The sequence below is a fragment of the Rousettus aegyptiacus genome, unplaced genomic scaffold (genome assembly GCF_014176215.1).
Source record: "Rousettus aegyptiacus isolate mRouAeg1 unplaced genomic scaffold, mRouAeg1.p scaffold_m13_p_12, whole genome shotgun sequence".
In the NCBI taxonomy this organism is placed as follows: domain Eukaryota; kingdom Metazoa; phylum Chordata; class Mammalia; order Chiroptera; family Pteropodidae; genus Rousettus; species Rousettus aegyptiacus.
The window spans coordinates 24,179,527-24,202,024 of record NW_023416287.1 but is presented as its reverse complement, the minus strand read 5'-3'; the positions used below and the strand labels follow the sequence as shown (position 1 = coordinate 24,202,024).

Sequence of the window (22,498 nt, the reverse complement as noted above, 5' to 3'; positions counted from 1 at the left end):
CACAACTTTGTGTGTCATCTTTTTCTTCCCAGACCCAAGGTTGCTCTCTGTTACCTACAAGACGGAGGCCAAGCCCCTCTAGGTGGCATGTTGAGCCCTTCCTAAACCTGCCTGTCCCACGCCATACACATGCCCTCTTCTAAACACCAGACCATTCTTACTCTGCTGGGTTCTGCTTATCTGCTGATGCTCATTCAGGCTGCTGCCTGCCCAGAACCTTCCTGGGCAGGGACTGTCCTCTTCCTGACTTCCTAACTTGCACTCATTGTGACCTAGTTTGGGTTGCCTTCTATTGATGTCTACCCATTACACTGTTCCTTTATCTTTCATCGTCTGTTCTCTGAACTACGTTGTTGGCTCCTGCATAAGAGACCATTTTATCTATCCTTCCTTTTCCACTGTGCTTTATTTTTAGTAGTTGTATTATAAGTAATAGTTCAAGGGAAGGTCTAGGTACTTTATCAAAGAAGACTCTTCATTCTAACAGTGAAAGTTCCTCATGTTATTTTTATTAAATAACATCTATGGCTTTCAAGGTTCAAAAAGAGATTTCTTTTTTTCTTTAAAGTTATAGTTAGTGAAGAACTAAATCTAGATACTCAAAATGAAGCCACCTGGGGTTTCTCTTTGCTTTCTTAAAAGGAAACTATCTAATTTTCCATAACATGGTTTACTTAAGGGTTGTCTCTACTTTGTGTCATGCTTTACTGTTGGGATTTAATTCAGCTGTAACTTTTTAATGCTTTTTTCATTCGATGCCACCCTCAGTGCAAGGGCACCATGAGTTCATACCACACTTTGCACAGCAGGGTTAAAAATCCTTCTCATACAATTTCTATCCCAACACAGCAGGCTATGTTAAGTTGTAATTTAGTAGACACTGTGGTTTTGAAGCAGGAGAAGCACCTGCCTTTTCCTGCCAAACAGTTTTAAATAAGGACATAGAACAGATGAGTCCTGGTATGGCCAACTTCAGCCGGCTCAGGAACTATTCTCAGGCACCTACGCATTGGCAACTTAGGTTTAAAAATAAAGTTTCCATTAGTTTCGAAATCTGAGTAGGTCTTAGAGAGTCCTGATGTTCTGAATGACTCGCTGTCCTGCTAACTTCTGCCTCCCCCTCCAAGAAATTGAGAATTTCACATTTGTTTTCCTTATGTAGTTCAGTGGGGACTGCCCACCGTCTCTGCGGCTGGTGTCATCGGCATGCTCAGCGCGGTCGTTGCCAGTATCATTGAGTCTATTGGGGACTACTACGCCTGCGCACGGCTGTCCTGTGCCCCACCGCCCCCTATCCATGCAATAAACAGGTACGTGTCTGAGAAAATGAGTTCTTCATCGGGCCCGGTACCTCATTACTTTGCTCTTTGATTTGGAAGATCTTGGAGGAGAAGAAACCAAGAGTTTCAGTATGAAAGCAGCCAAGTATCAGGGCTTTTCATTGGGTCTTTGTCCTTGGGCAAGTCACTGCCCTCTCATTCCTCATCTGTAGCAGCAAGCTCAATTCTCATCCTTTCTTTCTCACAACGATAATCATGCCACATTCTCTATGAGACCACTGAAGAATTTAAACTCAACAATAAGTGCCATTGTTCTTTGCTTGGTTTGGGGTCATGGACATATGTTTCTTTTGATTGTTGTTTTTCCAGCTGTTCTGAACGGTAGATGCTGTGTCATCTGTTCATAATTCTAATTTATATGTGGAGAGAGAAAAGCAGGAATAAATGAAGTCTACAGAATCTAGAAGTTTATGAGCTGTAGGGTTTAGGTTCTCAGCACACCTGGTCTTTAGTTTCTGTATGCTGAGAGTGAATTGGACCCTATGGAGGCTTCAGAGAAGAGAAAATAGCCCAGATCACCACACCCCCAATGCCCCACCGACACCTCTTTCCCAGGCAGCTGCAGCCCCTCCGAAAGGGTTTGTGTGTGATGAGATCTAATGGGTTGTGGTGTCTTAGCATCTCCTGCAATGGTTCTAATGTTAGAGTTTATAGTCCTGGTTTTTATGTCTTTCTCCAAGGGAACTGTTGCATATGATTATATTACTTGTATATCGATTCTTTTTTTTTAAAAAGTATCAGTGTTTACAGAATTACAAAACATGTCATGCCTGATGTAACTATATATTAATAGCAAAGAAATCAAATCAGTGGACGGCCCACATTTGCCTTAGATCCCAACAAATAGCTCTGTTTTCTGGCTAAAATCCTTTAATTTGGAATACTGTTTGAACACCTTTGTCTAATGTGTGGTGACAGAGGTGCTTCTCAAAGTTGATTGAGCATGAAGGACCCTGTTCAAGTATAAGCTCTGCCTCAGCAGGTCTGGAGTCAGGCCTGAGACTCTGCATCGCTCCCCCTCCCAGGGTGTGTGGAGGCTGCAGATCTGTGGACCAGGCCTTTGAGTCATGGTCATTTAGAGCATACTGTAGATTGCCTCCCCCATTGAATGAATGTTTCTCTTTCCCCCATTCCTTTACGTTTTAGGGGGATATTCGTGGAGGGTCTCTCCTGTGTTCTCGATGGCATATTTGGTACTGGGAATGGCTCTACTTCATCCAGTCCCAACATTGGAGTTTTGGGAATTACTAAGGTACAAGTACTTTTCTAATTAAATAGTCGGGCCTCTAAACATCGATCCGTTTCACTGATCGGTCTGACCACCTGAGTTCCAAAAGGACAACCCCCAACTCTGAGATCACCTTCCCCCCATTTCCTTATTTTTTTCCATCGATGGAATTTTGGAAGGCCGGTGAGAGTCTCCCCTCCCTTGGCTGGCCTGGGTAGGCAGGCTCTCCGGTGCTGTCATTCCTTCGTGCATCCTACAAATTTTTATTAAGCACTCAAACTTGTCCCGGCCTGCCATTCAGGCACTTGGGATGCATTACTGAATAAAAAAGAAAAACAGCCCATTCTCATGGAGTTTACATTGTAGCAAGGAAAGACAAACAATAAGCAGTAAGCATACTAAGTATGACAGAAACATGGGGCAGGGTGGGCGAATGAGGAATGAGGGAGAGTGTTAACTGGGGGTGGTCAGACTAAGCCTCGTTGATAAGATGGCCTTGGCCCAAGGCCTGAAGGAGGCAAGGGAAGCACAGAGCCGTGCAGGTGCCTGGGAGTGGGCAGTCAGGCAGGGGACGGCCAGTTCAGAGCCCTGTGTTGGGTGCAGTGTATATAGTATGTGGCAGATCAGCAGGAGGCCAGTGAGGGGCGGGTGCAAGAAGAGCAGATGAAGTCCTCGAGGTAACCGAGGACCAGGTCACGCAGGCCCTGTAGGCTGCTAGCAACCAAGTGAAAGGGGTGCCCCAGAGACACTGTTCCACCTGTTTTTTTTGTTTTGTTTTAAAGACCACTTTGGCTGCTATGGTAAGAGGTGACCACGGTGGGTGGTGGAGGGGATGGAAACAGGGACCAGTTAGGAGATGGCACTAGTTCTAGATGAGAGAGAATACTACTTGTTACAACAGAAAAAAATTGTTCTTTTAGTAAAGAATTAACAGTTTTTAAATTGTCACAGCAGAATCCTTCTCTTTCAGATGAAATTAATTGTGGAGTGTATTAGACAAGCCGTAGTGAGTTACTCGGGTTGAACAAGGCCAGGGTCAGGAGTCCTACCTACTTCCCTCTCCTCCCCACCCAGCTTTGCACACAAACACGTGGCCCTGGGGCTGTCCCACCCCATAGTCCAGCCTCTATTGGAAGACACCTATTCTTAGGCTTCCAAATGTATTCCTAGTGAGTAAACTTCATATTCCAGTTATCTAGGGCCAAAGTATGCTGTTTTCCAGGGTGCTAAGGAATGCCACTTAATTCCCCCAGTCATTGTATGTGCAGCTAGAGACTGTGCAAACTGACTGGTTCACCATCCAGAACAGCATGCATGGGTCACAGGTCTTCCTCACCCGAACCCTGTGTCCTGAGAACTTGGGGGTAGGCTGGAGCCTTCTAAAACTGTTTAACCTCTGTGAAATTAGAAATTCTCCACCCAGCTCTCTGGGAGATTCCGTAACTAGATAAAAAGAAACCAAGTACTAAATTTGGTTAATCTTGACTACAAATCCAGGTGAGAGGGAACAGGGCATACACGGTGCGTGCCTGACACATCGGTTGGTTTTCCTGTAAGTTCATCACAGAGTTCAGCCTCAGGTGTGCAGATGGTTCCACCTGCTGCCTGTGGCTCCTGGCACAGCTCTCAGGAGGGCTGCCTGATGGGCACTTCCTCCAGTGCCATCCCTGGGACCTATTGCCACCAGTGGTGAGAAACCGGTGCTGAGTACACAGAGTGTCTATCTCATGGACACAGAAAGGGGCGCAAGCCACTCACTCTGGAGCCGGTTTGCTGCCATGAACCCGTAGACATATAACTAATCTTAAATAGCATCAAGTAAAATCGTAATTGTGGGAACCTCGGGGGAAGGCAGTTGAACAAGCCAGCTACCTTTCTGTACCCTTTGCAACACGTCATCGGCGGGCAGGGTCACTGCAGGGAGTGAGTGGTGCTGCTCGTTGAGGTTCCTTTCTAATAAAGGAACGAGGTGGTCTGGGGAATAATTATTTTTATTACATTTTGAGTGGTGTCAGCTTATTCTAAAAGGCAACCTACCAGGGCTTTTTAATGAACCGAATTGATCTTCCCTCAGAATCACTTTGGGTCACTTCCTCAGGCAAAGATGGCATTTATTTCAAGGCAGTGTCAGCCCTGGAATCGGTTTCCATTGTCCTCACTCACAAGCGGGTACAATCCATCCATCTCCACAGGTGCCTTGGGATGGGGAAGTGAGGCTTGCAACATCAATTTCTCTGTGGCCTGAGGTGTGCAGCCAGTGGGAGATCCTGTCCAGGACAAAGGAGGCACAAGTTCTGGGCTCTGCCTGTCATCTAGCTGAAGGACTTGGGACAAGTCACTTTTCTGAATAGAACTGAGATCTGAAACCTGACGATTCTAGATCTAGATCTGTGCTGTCTAATATGGTAGTCGCCATGGCATGTGACTGTTTAAATTTAAATTAGTTAAAATGAAAGATTCACTTCCTCAGTCTCACTAGCCGCATTTCAAGGGCTCATTGGTCACTTGTGACTGACTAGTGGCTGCCAAAAGACAGCACAGATATAGAATATTTCTATCAGTGCAGAAAGTTCCAGGGAATGGCAGTGGTCTGGGGCATCATATCAGACTTCCATAGCATGTAGAAAAAAGAGGGTGATCCGTGGCGTGTCCAAAGAATCTTCCTCCATTTCTTGGCAATTATACTATTCATTATTCTTTATCCAGTTACGCCGTTCCTTGGCCCTGGAAATTTTAACCTGAATGACCAGGAATTGAGGCTGCTTACCCCATTGTATGTTCTGAAGTTCTAAGGGGTCAGATTCCAGGTGCAGGACTCCTCTGCTGAGTGTGAGCCAGCGCCTGTCCCACAGAGGAGCAGACATGGTGGGTGGGGGGCACTGCTCCTGCTCTGGGTTCCAGCCCTGGCTCCATCACTTTCTCCCGAGGTGACATCAGTTCTCTGAGTTTCCATGCCCTTGTCAGCAAGATAGTGTGCAAGGCATTGGAATGAATAACTTGGTGTGAAGCTCTAAGCAGAGTCCAGCTTGTGGTAGGTTCATAGTAAGCTACAGATACACCATCTTTATATGATATTGTCAGATGAACTCAAAAAGCCTGGAGACTTTGGCTACAATGATAAAGACTTATTCAAGGGCCTTAAAATTTGCAGACTGGGGACACAGCCAGGCAAAAACCCAGAAGCATTCTGAAGGAGAGAGAAAAGTTAAGAGTTCTCATAGTAAAAAGTACATTTTTGAGAATTATCAGCCCTTCATTCTTAGCCCTAGGATTGTTCCAGAATGATTATCAGTCAGATGTCAGGGGGTCCAAAAGATGGGTGCCAGGAAGTCTGGTCACACCTGATAGCCAGGCAAGGGTTATCTGGAAGGCTGGTATATATCCAGATATATATCCAGGCATTGAGACATGACTGGAAAGTTACAAAAGTTTAAGTTCCCAGGCTAGTTAGAACAATAACAGGACCGCTTGCTCACGCCGTAGCCTACTTCATGGTAGTAATTAAGCAGCTTGGCTGTAGTGACCCCATTTTGTTTCTTCACCCTGTGCCTCCGTATTGGGCCGTAAGTTTGTTTCTAGGACTGGACACCATCTCCCTGGCCATCCTGTCTTTCTGGTGTTGGGCAGAGGAAGGTCATTTCTCCTCTGCGGCTTCCATGCTGTTAAAGACTGGAAAGTCAGAAACAGTGGCCCTAGAGGCAGAGCCAAAGTTCAGAAACGAGGTCAGGAGGGAGGTGGGAAAGAGATTCCAGGGGATGGTCAGCAGGAAGGAGATGCAAGGGTCTGTGTGAGCACTGGGAGGCAGGGATTTTAGGGCTGTGTCTGGTGTTTGGAACAGAATATGTAATAGGCATTCAATTAATATTCGTTGAACAATAGAATAGCTTTGTTGCTGCTTGTGCTTTGTTTTTGACAGCTGAGGCAGATCAGCCTTTCATGCATGGTTTTCATGTAAGATTTTTTTCAGGCATCCCTGGGGCCAGCCTAGCCCTCTCCCTGTGCACCTAACAAGGCTGCCTGACCCTGCCAGAAGGTGGCTTTGCACAGGTGGCTCCCTCTGCCTGGATGCTCTTTCTCTAGTAAACTTGCTCATCCCTCAAGACCATCTCTGGGGATCCCCCCTCTAATTCTTCAGCTTCTCTTCCCACTGGGTTCCCACACATTGTGGCAATCGCAAGAGTGTAGGAATCTCATTATTAACACCTGACTTACTCATCTTTATACCTCCGTCCCCTATTCACGTAGTAGGTCCTTTAAAATGTTTGCTGAAAAATGAGTCATTTATAAATAAAAGACTTCTTTATCACGTAATACAGCCAATTAATGACTGACAGGTCATTTTTACTGGGTTTGCCAGTTTCCTGACCTTTGTCACTGCTTCCCTACATTCATTGTTGTGTGGGAGGAACTGTGAATTGGTACAAAAAAGCCTGAGCTCTAGTCTCAGCGGTGCTGATTCTGGCTGGACAGTCACCTCTTCATTTGCTCAGTAGGATTCAACTCTCATTCTTAATCAACTGATCCTTGGGTCTTTAGAGAAATTGTTGCACTTCCTAGACCAGCACTGTCCAGTGGAGCATCGTGCAGTGGTGGCAGTGTTCTGCACCTGAAACATGGGGGCCACCACCTGCCACAGGTGCCTGGGGAGCACTTGAAATGTGGCAAGTGCAACTAAGAGACTGAATTTTAGATTTCATATCATTTTAATTAAATGTAAGTAGCCATCTTTTCATTATTGTGGATCGTTTTTAAAGCTCGGCGGACACTCCTCCAGATGTTTCTGGAACCCTTGTTATCTGATTTACCTCCTCAGGTTATTTTTTGGGGAGAGGCAGCACAGAGTAGGGGCCAGCAATGCAGGATTCTTGAGCCCAGTGCCGGCTCCACCTCCTGCTACCTGGGTGACAGTGGACTGGACAGAAGCTTCTAGAAGTCAGAGATCAGGTTTAACAGATAAAGATAAGACCATGGGAGAAATGATATAAGTGGCGCAGCAGAAGCCCAGAGTCAGGGGAGCCTAGCTGCGGAATCAGGGAAGGCTTTGCAGAGGGTCGAGTTTTGAAGGCTGTGTCTGGGAACCAGCCAGAAGAGGGATGTGGGAAAGAGTGTTTCAGACAGGCAGGCCTGGGCCTGCCTGCCTGGCACACTGAGGGTAAGGTGGTAAGCCCCCAGTGTGCCTGGGGCCGGACAGGGGACAGGGAACAGGGAACTTGACAGTGGTCGTGGCTCCCTTGGAAAGAGCCTGAGAAGCGTGTTTTTTTTTCCTGAGCACCAGAGGACTTAGGGGATGACCTCCCAAGCCAGCGTGTTAGAAGGTCATTTCACCCCAGTGGAGAGGACAGGAGGGCAGAGAAAAGGCTAGAAGCTGCAAGCCCAGGTAGGAAGCTGTCAGATAGCCCAATGCTGGCCAGGCACTGTTCAAACTATTTTACATGTCTCATTTAATCCTTGAAGCAAAACCACACAGTTAAAGAGGTGAGGATCCTGCTACCCAGAGAGACTAAGTCACTTGCCTCAGTCACATGGATAGATGTAGGGTGGGGATGCCAGCCAGGCAGCAGGGCTCAAGAATTCTGCAGTCTGTGTCCTCTAGTCTGTGCCCCCTCTCACAGGTAAGACAACATGAGAGAAAATTCCAGAAACTTTTGGGGTCTTACCTGGTTGGTGGTGCAGGGAAGGTGGAGTTGCTTTGAGGCAGGTTAACTTGGTGAAGGGTGATGCCTGGAAACCAAAAGAGAAGCAGAAGCAAAAGATAACTTTTGCAGTTTGCATTTGAAACACCAGAAGTTCACCCCAGCCATTGAAACCCATGGTCTGAGTGCAGGAGCAGTTCCATGCGGAGGTGACATCACCCAGTACCAAGAGAAACAAAGGCCAGGTCTTGGGGGCCCCCCACAGTGAAGGGGAGGGGAAGGGCTAGGACAGGAATGAGGAAAGGTGACGGGATCTTTTTACTCTAGTGTCTTTATGGTCATTTATAGTAACTGGGCATTGAGATCATTCCTCATTATAAAATGAAATTCATCCCTCTTAACTAACGATTTTAAAAGTAACCCAGGTTTTAAATTAGGATTTTGTCACACTTGTGACCAAGGGACCTGGGGAATTCATGCCGGACTTGAGATGAACGCCTTTCTCTGCCTCTGGTGTGTCCCACAGGTTGGCAGTCGACGGGTGATACAGTACGGGGCCGCCCTCATGCTGGCCTTGGGCATGATCGGGAAGTTCAGCGCCCTCTTCGCCTCCCTCCCGGATCCTGTGCTTGGCGCCCTCTTCTGTACTCTCTTTGGTAAACTTCCATTTCTTTGATAGCTGGCTTCTCTCTCAGGCTCCTTTTCCTCCCATTTTCATAGGGGTTATGTTTTTTTGCTAGTTAAGTCTTTTCAGTAAAATTGGAGGTAACAATAAATTTCTGTTTTGAAATACAAAAGTACACACCTTCAAAACATAAAAACCTGCATCACTGTGTACTGAATTTATGTTGAAGGCGCAGAACCAAAAGTAGAATAATGGGGCTCGGAAAAAACAAGGTGAAATTTAGTCTCTTTAAATGTATTTCTAATTGATTTAACTCAACCTGTCTTTCCCCCTGAATGGGTTGTTTAAAACTGACCATTTTACAATGAGACTCTGATCTTTGTGCCATTTAGTTATAATCAGGGACCAAATATTTGGGTGAGTTTCCCAGTTTAATTACAATGTGTGCATAGAGATTTCAAGGGGGAACTAATGTCCTTAGTTGGGGTTTTTTGGTTTTTTTGTTTTTGTTTGTTGGTCAAAAGAAAGTTAGTGTGATGTTTATGCCCTTAAATAAACCCAGGGAGTGCTTACACTGAAGGTCATTTGCATCTGCAACCCCGGTGATCACATTCTAACCCCCCTGTCCGTCACTGCACTGGTATTCTACTTCTGATGGGCCAGAGAAAGGACATTTTAGGAAGTCTGCCTTTGATGGCTGTAGGTCATCTGCCACCCATGCTGTAAGCTCATCCATGTGAGCTAATGGATGATGTTTTCTCCTTAGGTATGATCACAGCTGTTGGACTCTCTAACCTGCAGTTCATTGATTTAAATTCTTCTCGGAACCTCTTTGTGCTTGGATTTTCAATCTTCTTTGGGCTGGTCCTTCCAAGTTACCTCAGACAGAACCCTCTCGTCACAGGTAGGCAAAACACTTTGAACCCTGGGGGGAGTTGGAACTATAGCTACCAGTTCACAAACAGCTCTTCATCAGGGAGGACTTTGGAACTTCAGGAATTGCCTTGTCGACTGTTTGTGTATTTCATTCTGATCTCACTTTGCTGCAGTTTATCTGGAAGCCCTTTGTATTTCCCACGTAAGCTGGCATGTGCACATCACTGATGTGCATGTTAAGGTCTGTCTGTCTGTCTGTCTGTCTGTCTCTCTCTCTCCCCCTCTCTCCTTCTCTCCCTCCCTCCCTCCCTCCCTCTCTCCCTCCCTCCCTCCCTCCCTCTCTCCCACTCCGCCACCCCCCTCCACCAGGACCCTCCTTTGGGAGAATGCCTCTGTGTAAAACCTTTTGATTTCTCAGAATAAGGCTATTTTATTTTACTACCTCAACGTCATGAAGAATGAGTAAAGGGAAACCATCTTAAAAAATAGTTATTACTCTGCCATTTTATGCAGAATTGGGGACCATTTTATGTATATGCATATTTTTCGAGGTGAAATTCATGTAACATAAAATTTACCATTTTAAAGTGAGCAGCATTTTATTTTATTATTATTTATTTTTATTTATTTATTTTTTTTAGGTGAGGCAACCCTTGGTTGACCTCACAGGTTGCAAGGACCTTGTCAGCTTAAATCTTTTATTTTTTATTTTTTATGCCTGGTCTTCGTAGGTGGTCTCCCGTCCAAGTACTAACCAGGCCCGACCCTGCTTAGCTTTTGATATCGGATGGGATAGGGCTTGTTCAGGGTAGCATGGCTGTGGACTGGCATTTTAGTACATTCACAATGTTTTATAATCACCACCTCTTATTTCGTTTCCAAAACATTCTCATCATCTTAAAATAAAATTCCATACCCATTAAGCAGTTAATTCCTATCGTCCCTCTTCTCCCAGCCTCTGGCAACTACCAGTCTCCTTTCTGTTATTGTGGATTTACCTATTTTGGATATTAATGGAATCCCACAATATGTGACCTTTTGTGTCTGGCTTCTTCCACTTAGCATAATGTTTTCAAGATTTATCCATGATATAACATGTATAAGTATTTCATTTCTTCTTATGGCTAAATAATATTCCATTGTATATATATATAGCAGAATCTGTTTCTCCATTTATTCATTTATGGACATTTGGGTTGATTCTACCTTTTGACTTATGACTAATGCTGTTGTGAACATTGATGTGCAAGTACAGCCAGTTCTCATTCATGGTAGTTGCGTTCTGTGGATTTAGCAAATCCTGAACCATTGCTAACTGATGCCGGAACAAAGCTCACCTAACACATTGTTTTCTCCATAAGGCACATCACAGCCTTCTTACTGCTCTGTGCGTGACCGAGAATGACTGTGACAGCACCAGAAGTTTTGGCTTTACTATAAATTTTAATGTGTAGGTGAATTCACAAATAAAAAATTTTGCCATTAATGAGGGTTAGCTGTATTAGTTTGAGTAACTGTTTTTGATTTTTTGCAGTATACACCTAGGAGTGGAATTGCTGATTAATGTATTTTAAATAGAGAAAGCATATGAACTTCTAATAACAAGGAGATTGTTGCTCCTTTTGACATTTTAATATATCACATTCGTGTGAGGCCCTGTTTCTGCATCTAGTTGCTCCTAATTAAAAGCAGCCAAGCACATATTAGTAACACAGGATTCTAAAAACCTTTGCTTGCAGATACCACACATATTTTTGTTGTCTTTTTATTCACTTTGTAGTTCCTTCACCCTTACAACAGCCATCTTTTATACTGTTTTTGTTGTTTGTTTGTTTGTTTTAAATAAAAATCTGTAAATATCCTCTATGGCTCCATAGTTCATTATAGGGCGAAACTCACTCTGTTAGATTTACCATCTGTGCACCATTGTTGGGAATTTTCCTTATAGAATGCCCTTTGATCATTGTTGAAGGTATTCATAGTATAAGGCATCACTTTATACTATGGCAAAAATTTATGAACAGCAGGAATTTACACTTTCATGCACTGCATTGACTGGAGATTAAGGCCCACAACAGTGCTCCTTTCAAAGGCAAGGGCAAGCCTGTTCTGGCTGGCAGTGACCATATTGCTATGTTCATTTCTAGGGATAACAGGAATCGATCAAGTGTTGAATGTTCTTCTCACAACTGCTATGTTTGTAGGAGGCTGTGTGGCTTTTATTTTGGACAACACCATCCCAGGTATGTGGTATATGTCAAACGTGCTTATTACATGTGTGGATTACTTTTTCTGCCAAATAAATAGGAGAAACAGGAAGAGCGAATAAGTTCAAAGCCATCACTGATTAAAACTGCCTTTTCTAAAGTGGTTAAGATGACACTCCCAGCCTCCTTTTATTAATCAGTTTTTTGTTAATAAACTTATTGGGTCGTTTACCTCCTTGCTGAATTACTTCTCTGAGAAAGCAGGTAAATTCCTCACAGCTGGTTATTAAATGGCAGTGCTATGCCATGGGCACAGTCCAGACTGCCTGCCCTCCCCACACAGCCCTACCCAGCGCCCAGCAGTGCGGTTGCACTGAGTTGTTCACACACTCTTCCGAGCCAGCTCGTAGTAACCTACAGCACATCTTCTCCTTGGAGTGCCTGTCCTTCAGATGAGTCCTTCCTAAGGCAGGCCCCAGCTGCCTACGACCAAGAGCCAGCAAGTACGTGGGCACGGGCTTCCACCAGGATCAGTGACTGAGAGACATACCTAGGCAGCATCTCTCAAATACTCATAATTCATGTTTCTCAGCTGGGTGCATTCTGTACGAAGCACTGGGTGATGGACTAGGATGTGATACGGGCCTGCCTTGCAGCCTTCCCAACCTCCGAGAGGAGGCTGCTATGTACCATTGTGAAATGCTGCCACAGACTTACTGGTAGACTCACTTACCATCAAGGAAGGATGATGCTTATTCTTGAGCTTGACGGTTTTACTGAAGTTTTATCCTTAAAACCCACCTCTAAAAAGCCTCAATCGAGGGGTTGAAAACTGGGGATGAGCACATCAGCAGAGGGAATCACATGCATGAATAGGTGGAAAGTATTAGGTTTATGGGGGTCAATAACTAACACCCTCTTTCTCTCCAAAGTTAGAACTAATTGAGGGAGAGGCACAGGAGTCAGGTGGAAATTAAAGTCAGCTTCATTGCAGAAATACTGAAGGGAGGAGTAGCTTAGATGTAAGAAAATAATGAGGACCCTAAATACTGCACCATGGACTCAGGCTCATCACCCTGGCTCGGGCACAGAAGTGTTTGTCGTTAGGTGTCCATGTCACCAGGAGCGCAGGTGCCAGCACTGCCATGGACCACATCAGTCAGAAAAGTAAAGTCCGGGAGTTGCTGAGCCCTGTGGGCCCAGAGCTTTCTCCCTGACAGTGGAAGCTCGTCCTCACAGTAGCATGGCAAGTAGGGAATACATGACAAGTGCAGAACGCACACACCTTCTAAAATAGAGGAGAGTATAAAACTTGATAGGTCTGGATGGTGGTGTGGGCGGGGGCTGGGGTTTGCCATGACCAATTGGTAAAGGTATTGTATGTAGTATAAAAAATCTCGTGGGCCCCATTATGAGATCAGATTTGCATTTTAGAGAGACTTCCCCTCCCCCCACCCCCAGTCTTGAGAACAGATTTGGGAGAGGGTGTGATGAGATGGAATGCTGGACATCCAGTTAAGAGACTGATTTAATGACCAAAGAAAGCAATGACATGGCCTGGGCCAGACCTCAGTTGTAAAAATTGAGAACGCAGGTCATGTGGAAGGACAGAGAGGAGGCAAAAGCATCAAGAGATCATTTGCATATAGAGTAAAAAGAAGACGGATGGGTCAGCAACTAGATTTCTGGTTTGGGCACCTGGATAGCCGAGTGCCATCAAGGGTGCTTTGCAGGTTTGATTTGTGGGGCAGCGTGTTGGACAATCTCTAATATTGATGGAACTGTTAAAACTAAACATTGTATTGTTTTCTTTTGATGTGTGTGTGTTCCGTAGGCACTCCAGAGGAAAGAGGAATCAGGAAATGGAAGAAGGGCGTGGGCAAAGGGAGCAAGTCGCTCGATGGCATGGAATCTTATGATTTGCCATTTGGCATGAACGTTATTAAAAAATACAAATGCTTCAGCTACTTACCCATCAGCCCAACCTTTGTGGGCTATACGTGGAAAGGCCTTGGGAAGAGTGCAAACAGCCGGAGTTCAGATGAGGACTCACAGGCCACGGTATAGCCGTAGCTTACCCTGTGGCCCGGCCGCAGTGAGGCATGAATCCGTAGTTCCTTGCTGAGTAACAAGCAGTAACATATATGTCTGTATATCTGCATTTACATTCTGCACCCCAGAGCTAAGACAGATAGCAAATAGCTTTTTAGTTGTGGGTGGTGATCATGTCTAATATGGTGTCCGCCTGGCTCCTTATTTAAGCCCCGACCTCTTATCCTTGAGAACGTCCATTGCTGGCCATGGTCACTGAACTCGAAGTTCCTGTCCTCCTGTCCTTGTTTTCCTTTTTCCACTACCCCTACCTTTCCTGTAAGCCACCTCCAGGATCCAGGGGCTTTCTATTCTGGTATAGCACCTGAATGTGCAGCTTTTTTAATTTGACCTCATCCTGAACCTCAGAGACCTCCTGTGGTTAAGGGGTACCTCGCATTGTCCTAACTGATTGGTTAAATGTGATTCTGTGTTCCCGGATACTCCTTCCTGTTGGAGGAGACTATTGACCTGATTGAAAAAAACAATGACATGATTAACCTATGCCCAGATCTGTGCATAGGTGAGGTCTGTACAGATGGTATTAGATTGGAAGGCTGTTTAGGGGATGGGAGGGGAAGGGAAAGTACCTGAAGTCAGTATCAGCTCCTCAACTGTTCTGTCTCAGTGCCACCCTGGTCCAGGCTTGGCCAGCACATTTCATACTGGCCTCTTTCACTAGTAGCTGAGATGTTCTGTCTGGTCTTTATCATTCCTGGCTGGTGCAACAGGTATAGATTACCACACAAGGGCGCCAACCAGTTTATGGGAGTCTTGGCTCTGCTGTCGTGAATGTCAGTTATTGTCGTGTGTGTCTATAAATACAAGATTTTATTCCTATTTAATGTTATTGACTATAGCAGATTTTTGAAATCAGTGTTTTTCTACGTGACCCTCTTACCTTGTATCTCTATTACTTGTGCCCCATCCCTCCCTCCCATTAAGGAAAGAACCAGCATTTGTAAAGCTGTGGACACCATCAGGGAAGCTTGCTGTCATGGCTTTCAACAGCCAGTAACCATTATTGTGGTTGTGTTTTGTATTGCTTGATAACCATGAAAGTGTAAATACTGTAATGCCTAATCTATTTATCAAAACTGACTACTGGACCAGAGCCCAGCAACCATGGGTTATGTTATATGTGAATTTGTTTTGTGAAGAAGGGAAGCCAGGACAGGTAACAGAACTGCCATACTGAATGGTCTGGCAACCTGGTGTATTCATCACCACAGTTCTGTTGCAAGACACTTTTGGCAGTTAAGGATTAAGGAGACTTTTTGTAGGTTGCCATGTTGCATGTCCACTGGATCTTGATTTTGCAGAGGGGAAGATAAATTAGATCCCTTAGCCAAATGCTGCCTCTCTTGTTTAGTTATTGCAGACAGTAGAAAGAAAGGCAGGCAGCAGGTCCCCTCTGTTGAGTTCTAATTAAATAACACTATAATTTTTCAGGGAAAAAAATGACTAAAGTCGAATTGGGTGTGAAAATTTTCAGCCAAAGGAAGTCTGAGACATAAAGCAGTGACCTTGCCTCGGGAGGTCATGATTCTGGTTCTCAGCGGCCTTGTGTCCACAGAATGCATTCCCTGACCCCGCGGCTGCCTCTGCTTCACTGGTAGCATCATTCTGTCACTATAGCCTCCTTGACTCCTGGAAAGTCGGGGGCTTCAAGGCTTGTTCTGGCAAGAACACTTCAGAGCCACTTCATTGTTTAGCCAAGACCTTATTGCAGATTATATAAAGAACTTAGATTGTAAATGACATTTAATTTTGTATGTTACATTTTTTTTTGAGGTGTATTCAATTCATAGTTTCTTTTGAAGCACACTGGTTAAGGATTTCCATTCCTTTAACTTGGTAAGCCCTCGAGGCTGACAGCCCTCCTATACTGAGTCACTCTCAGTTCCTTCTATTGGTATTTTTGTTCAGTGCCTCCAATTTCTCAGCTCTGAAAAATGGGAAAAACTGTTAGTCATCCAAGAGATTTGCAATATTCTAGCTCTGTAGGTGAGCAGAAGGACCAAGTACCCAGATGAAAACATCCGAAGCATTAGTAATTCAAAAACAAATAAGTTCCCTTCAACTTAACTTGACCAGGCATCTTCTGCCCAGTGGGTAACACTCAGGGTATGTGTTTCAAACGTCCAGAAATCCACTCCCTTCTGAATCCCCTCCTTGAGTCATGTTTTATTGAGAGGTTTCAAATGTGCTGGGCCAGGGGATATCTGATAGCATTCAGATGTGGAGGGAAGCCCTGTACCCACACTGTCTATTGGAAAGAGGGCTTTTGCCCTTCTTGTTCCATTGGGGCCAGCTTTAGCTTCCCTGTCCTAGGGTGGGGTGGGGTTGGGGGAAGGGGACAGGAGGTGGGGAGAAAGAGGGCAGCCTGACTAGAGGCTCCATTGAGCCTGGTGCTTTCTATACAGCCTGTGAAACTCACCTTCGCCTGAGTGATGGAGTCTCGTGATTAATAAATCTTGCGCATGTAGCACCCACCAGCCCTTTTAGGAAGTTGTCCTTCTGCTAGCAAATATGCAACAGAATGAGTCTCATTGAAAGGAAAATATATTCATCTGCTTCTTGGGTTTAAGCACACCGCAAAGGGGAGGTTTTGGGGGAATGTGGCCATGCATGGTCTGTCCCTGTGTGCTTCCCACTTATACTATTGGCCTGCATTATTGGGGCCACACACCCACCATGCTTTTTTGTCCAATAGAATGTTTTAAAATAATAAGTTAATATCCTTGGGCAGGGCATTCAGTCTCTAATTTCCACAGTGACCACTCACCCACCATCTTTAGGTTTATGTGAGCAATCCTGATGTGGAAAATAAGTAGAAAGTATTTATAGGGACAGTAGATGCAGCCATATCCCAATGGGTGGGTATGGGATGGGTAAGGAAGACCCCCAAACAGATTTTTTTTTTTCCTACCACTGATTTTGAGAAAAACATCTAACATTGCTCACAAAACAATGGGTAGTGGCTTCAGTCTTTGTAAGCAATTTTCATTCTCATTCTCATTCTCACTTGGGAGTTAAACTTAGATCCATTGGCACAGAATCTTAAGAGGGCTTCAGATAGTAACTTTTAGTAAGTTTCTTATGATTGATCAAGTGAAGAGAAGTGGCTTAACCAGGTCAGCTAGAATGAAGCATCAAGGGTTGTGATGGTTTCCCATTTTCATGGTAACAAATTCATACACAGGATTTCCTTTATAATGTAGAATACTGACTTTCATGATGACAGCTTGGTTTATGCATGAATATATTGCAGTATTTCCATATAGTAAAATAACATTTCTACCCAGGATAATAATCACAGTTTTCCAGGGAGGGAATGATATAATTTTCATGACAATGTCATGTGATGATAGAATTTCTCCATTGATGAATCTCTAGTATGTGTGTATACTTTATTTACCCATGAGTATGTTTTATGACCATGAGCTAAGTTGTTATTTCTTTAATTCATGTCCCTGCTGAAATATTGGTACTAGCAACTTAGACTTGAAGTCGGCAACTATAACCTTCCTTAATATTGATGCCACAAAAATGGCCAGGCTCTGCAGATAGAAGACAAGTAAGGAGCTGTGGCAGAAACCTCATTCCAGACCATCTGGAGCGAAGAGAGGCAGCATCCTGCAGGCCACTGTCCTCTGCATGTATAGTCGGCTGTTGACATCAGGCCTGGCATGCACACCCGGCCGTGCCCCCTGGACTCCGGGGTCGTGCGCAGCCACCTGAGCATTGGCAGGGCCTAGTACTCCAGGGAGCCGCCCTTGGTTTTACAGAAGAGCCTGGAGTCTCCCATGCTGCATGTGTTATGCTCTGTCCTCTGATGATTTGGATATAGAAAGCAGAATGTCTCCCACCCTCTGCCCCTATTGCAGGCACAACCCAAGTAGTGCAAGAAGACCACCCATTTTTGCCAGCGTTCAGTTTCCGCCCATGGACCCAGAAAGCGCGTTAGCACTGGGAACCCCTTTCAGCAGCCTCACACATTCCTGTCTCTCTAGGTTGTTCTCGACTGTGCCTCATCATCATTCTACATAGGTAACTTCCAGCATCCTTAGAATTTCCGTGTGTGTTGTGTGGCATTTAGTACACCTTTACCAGCGTGGCCATTTACTGACAGTTCAAATTAATATTTTCTTTGTTTGTAAGAACCTTTGTTTGACACATTAATAAATTTCTGACTGTTCTTAAAAACAGTGGGGATGCCTATATTTTCCTTGCGTTTTTGTGACTGACTTTGGCTATGTACCTTTCTGGGATTTCGTTTTTTTATTTTGCATACTGAGGGTATTTGGGGGGTTGTTTTTGAGATGTGTAATTCTTTTATGGAGTTTTTAAAAAGAATTTTCATATTGTTTTTCTAACATGGCTTCATTAAACGTTTAAGTATTTTAAAAATATGTAATATTTGGACCAGATGTTGTGAATAATAATAGTAGAGATAAAGCTATTTTATTCTGTATTTTTAAAACTGTTCCGTACAAATAAAAGCTCTCCTGGACACAGTTCTGCTGTTCTTGTGCATCCGTCCATGGCTAGTCTTTAAGAAACCTGTCCTTACACCTAGGAGAGGGAAATCGACTGATAAAAAAATTCAGTTAAACAGGTTCACAGATGTTATCCTTGTGGGTAGCACCTGGAGAACCTGATGGGCTCCTTGGGAGGACATCTAAGGAGGCAGGAAGACCTCAGGAGATGCATTCATGCTAGACTTTGAAGTGAAATTATGAGCCTCGTTAGGTGAGTGACATCTGGAAATTGGGGACCTTTTGAAAGGCTATCTGAATATTTAGACCAGCAGGAAGTGCTGAGGTGTAGATTCCAGATAAGGTTCAGAGCCCCGCCTGAGAGCAGCTAGTATCAGCTTATTCAGTCAGAGGCATGGCTCCCAGTGGGGTATGAAGGTGTCCAGAGGTGCTTAGGTGCACTTCTTAATGTAGAGCAAAGTTAAAGCTCCTCCATTCCCATCTCCATCCTCGATTCATCTATGGCAGTTTGGGCCATGAGTGACCCATCACAGCTACTCCCACAGGTATGCAACCTGCTGCCTCCTGTTCCCAATATCTTGGCATGTGAGCCATTGCTAGACAACCAGTCACAAGGTGAAATGTTTACATTATTTTTATGTACATGAAAAAGTATGTGTAAAGTATTTTAAAAAGCAAAGCATACCTGTGTTCTCACCCCCGGCTGAGACAACAGCACATTACCAGTACTTCAGACCCTTGCCAACTCTCATTCCCATCCCATGGGCCTCTCTCCTGGTACATCCCCCTTCCTCACCAGGAGAGGACCACTACGTGGATTGGGGGTGTACCTTTTCCTTGCTTTTCTTCACAAGTTTACCATACAGACGCATCCTTAAACAGCTTACTATTTAGTTTTAGTTTTGCGTGGTTTTGAACATTATGTAAAAAGAGTGACAGTGTATGTATCGTCATGTTTCACTCACTTGTGTTACATATTGTTACATATCCAGTTGATTCATCTTCACTGCTGGGTAGTAGTAACATTTAAGACTGACAAAGACAAGACCATTCTGAAAGCTTCCAGACAATCAGCAGAAGCAAACCCTGAGGATCTGGGGCCTATGGATGTCAAGATTTTCCAGCAGCAACCCTGTCCGTGCAGTTGCATTTTTAAGGAATGAAGGGAAAGAACTTTGAACTTAGAACTCAAAGGCCTCCATTTACATATTTTGAATGAAGTACTTAAATATGAGGACAGATGAAGTGTCTTAGGAGATAACTGAGAAAGATAAGCATGAAATATGATGGTAAATCTGGTTTCTTTGTCCTTTCTGTCTGCTATCACAGAAAACCATAGACTGGGTTTGTTAGAAACTACAAACATTTCTCACAGTTTTGGAGGCTGTCAAGGTACCGCCCGATTAGGCGTCTGGATCTGTTTTCCTGGTTTATAGCCATTTTCTCGACATGTCTTCACACAGTAGAAGGGGTGAAGGAGCAGTCTCTTTGGGGCCTCTCATGAGAACTAATCCTATTGATGAAGGCTCTGATCTTATGACCAGATCATTTCCCAGAGGCTCTACCTCTAGATACCAACACATTTGGGAATAGGTTTCAACATGTGAATTCAGGAGGACACAAACCAGTCTATAGCACCTGGTCATTAAAAAGTGAGGGCCAAAGGAAAGAAAAACCCAGAATCTCAAATTACAATTCAGAACTATATCAACTTGGTGCAGGAGAGGAGACCTACAGAGGTGAGAGAAACAAGCCTAAGTATACCGATAACTATAAATGGACCAAACTTTCCAGTTGAACGATAGATTGTTAGACCGATGGCAGGACAAGGTCCTGATATATGCTGTTTACACCACTGGTGTTCAAAAGTGTGGCTGTGATTGTCGAAGGCAACAGATATGTTCAGAAGTTGATAGTGTCTTAGAAATATTTTAAAAATATAAAATTTTCTAAGAAATTTGGCAATTGTTTTATGTGTGTTGAATCTAATACTAAAATGTCTGGCTTGTATTTTAATTTCAGTAAGATGAACGTCCAGAATTTTATTAATTTATTTTAAACGGTATTTTACAAAAGTCTTAGAGCCTATAACGGATTGGGAAAAACAAACGGTCCTTCACCACAGGTATGTTTAGAAGGCCTTGTGTGTGTACATACACATGTAAATACATGTACCATTAACTTATGTTTCACCTCCTGGGCAGCAAGTGACCCACTGTGACCTTGGGGAAATTGTGGAAATGAGTCTTAAGCAGGAAGAATGACTCTCAGAGAATTTCTAGGAATAACTGCTTGCCCAACAGAAGACTTAGAAAAACAATAATTTCACCTCAAGTAGCATCTTAACCATTTTTATAATGGTTCAGTGGTAAAATAATGGGTTTCACAGGTAGACAAATCCACACTCAGACCTTGGATACCCTCTTCCCTCTGTAGCAGAGACTGCCAAGTGTCCCCCAGGACCTATTCTCTTTGTCCCTGGTTATGGAATTTCAGAGGGGCACAAGACTGCACTTCCCAGCCTTGCTTGCAGCTGAGTGTGGTCATGTGACCAGGCTCTGGCCAATGAGTTATAAACAAGGCTGAAGGTGCAATTTCTGGGTTGCGCTCATAAAGGGTAGATGTTTACCTTCATGCTTACCCTTTCTTCTCCCTCCCCTCCTTGTTTCTGGAAAACAGGCAACAGTCAACTGACTTGGTCCATTTAGACAAGGGGAACACTTAGGAGGGCAGGAAAATACAAAAGAAAGAGCCTGAACTAATGACAGAGAGCAGCCCAGTTTTGATGTGGGAGCGAAATATACTTGTTTAAACCATTATTATTGGAGTGTCTGTTGAAGCAGTCAAAACTATGTCCTAATAGAGATTTTGTAGATCAAAAACAATCTAAAATTAGCAACTCATATGCTTCAACCTAACAATTGACCAGCTATATGGGCTTCAGCATATTACTTAATGAAATCTGGTCCACTGTTTTCTTCTCTATAAAATCGAGGTAATACTCATCCAGAGTATTAGAAAGGATTATAGGGATTAAGATAATAAGCCTCAACAAGCTAGTTTCCATTTCTTCTCAGTTCCTCTCCAGGCTTTGGAGGCACACACAGTTATTTTTATAGAGCCATGATCACAGTGTGTGTGCTTTAACTGGAAGAATTAGCCAGGCCAGAGCAGAGGCTTGGGTGAGTCAACCTATAGAGTTGTGGGCCACATCACTAGCTCCTCTTGTGTTCTTTAGACTAGCCAAATCCTTAAATGGCCCAAGTTTTTCAAAAGAGCCTCACAGACACCCAGATACATTCCTCTGAATCTGACCACCATTTGGAACTTTTGTGAAGGGTTAACCTCAACTCCCTTTACAAAAGGGACTCAGATGTCTACATGCTTATGAGGTGGACTAGGACAGTATGGCAACTGGAATATGGGGCACTGAGCCACATTCAAAGCCAAATGTTCAGGGAGGAACAAAGAAAGAGAAACCCATTATTACTTTAAGCTTTTTTTCTCTACTGATGTCTCCCCACCACACCTTTATTAAAATATAATAGATACTTGCTCGTATTTACATTGTACAATTCAATGAGTTTTTTTTTTCAATTATAGTTGGCATACAATATTATACCAGTTTCAGTTGTATAGCCTAGTGATCAGAGATCCACATAACTCGCAAAATGTCACCCCACTAAATCTAGTACTCTAACGTATTTATTACATTATTAACCATCTTCCCCATGAGACACTACACATCTCCATATATATTCCACAACTATCCATTTGTAACTCAATTCCTTTGCCCTTCTTTTTTCCATCCCCCCAACTCCCTCGCATCTAGTAGCTCTCAAAATATTCTCTGCTTTCGTTGTTGTTATTTTGTTTTTTAGACTCCACATGTATGTTAAATTATGTGATATTCGTCTTTCTCTATCTGACCTATTTCATTCAGCACAATGCCTTCCATCAAAGTGATATCTTTTTCCATCCCCTTCCTTTTAGTCC

At 43.9% G+C, this 22,498-nt stretch overlaps 1 protein-coding gene across 8 annotated transcripts in view; it reads left to right on the top strand.

Moving 5' to 3' along the window:
- The window catches only part of SLC23A2 (solute carrier family 23 member 2), a 112,230-nt gene extending 93,710 nt beyond the window's left edge, over positions 1–18,520 (top strand). For all 8 annotated transcript variants that reach the window (XM_016134384.2, XM_016134088.2, XM_016134531.2 and 5 more), the window contains 6 exons: positions 1,163–1,310; positions 2,487–2,592; positions 8,728–8,857; positions 9,593–9,730; positions 11,850–11,945; positions 13,744–18,520. In XM_016134384.2, the coding sequence (XP_015989870.1) occupies positions 1,163–1,310; positions 2,487–2,592; positions 8,728–8,857; positions 9,593–9,730; positions 11,850–11,945; positions 13,744–13,976 (851 nt within the window). In that variant the 3' untranslated portion in view covers positions 13,977–18,520. The remainder of the gene's footprint in view (positions 1–1,162; positions 1,311–2,486; positions 2,593–8,727; positions 8,858–9,592; positions 9,731–11,849; positions 11,946–13,743) is intronic.
- The last annotated feature ends 3,978 nt before the right edge of the window (positions 18,521–22,498 follow it).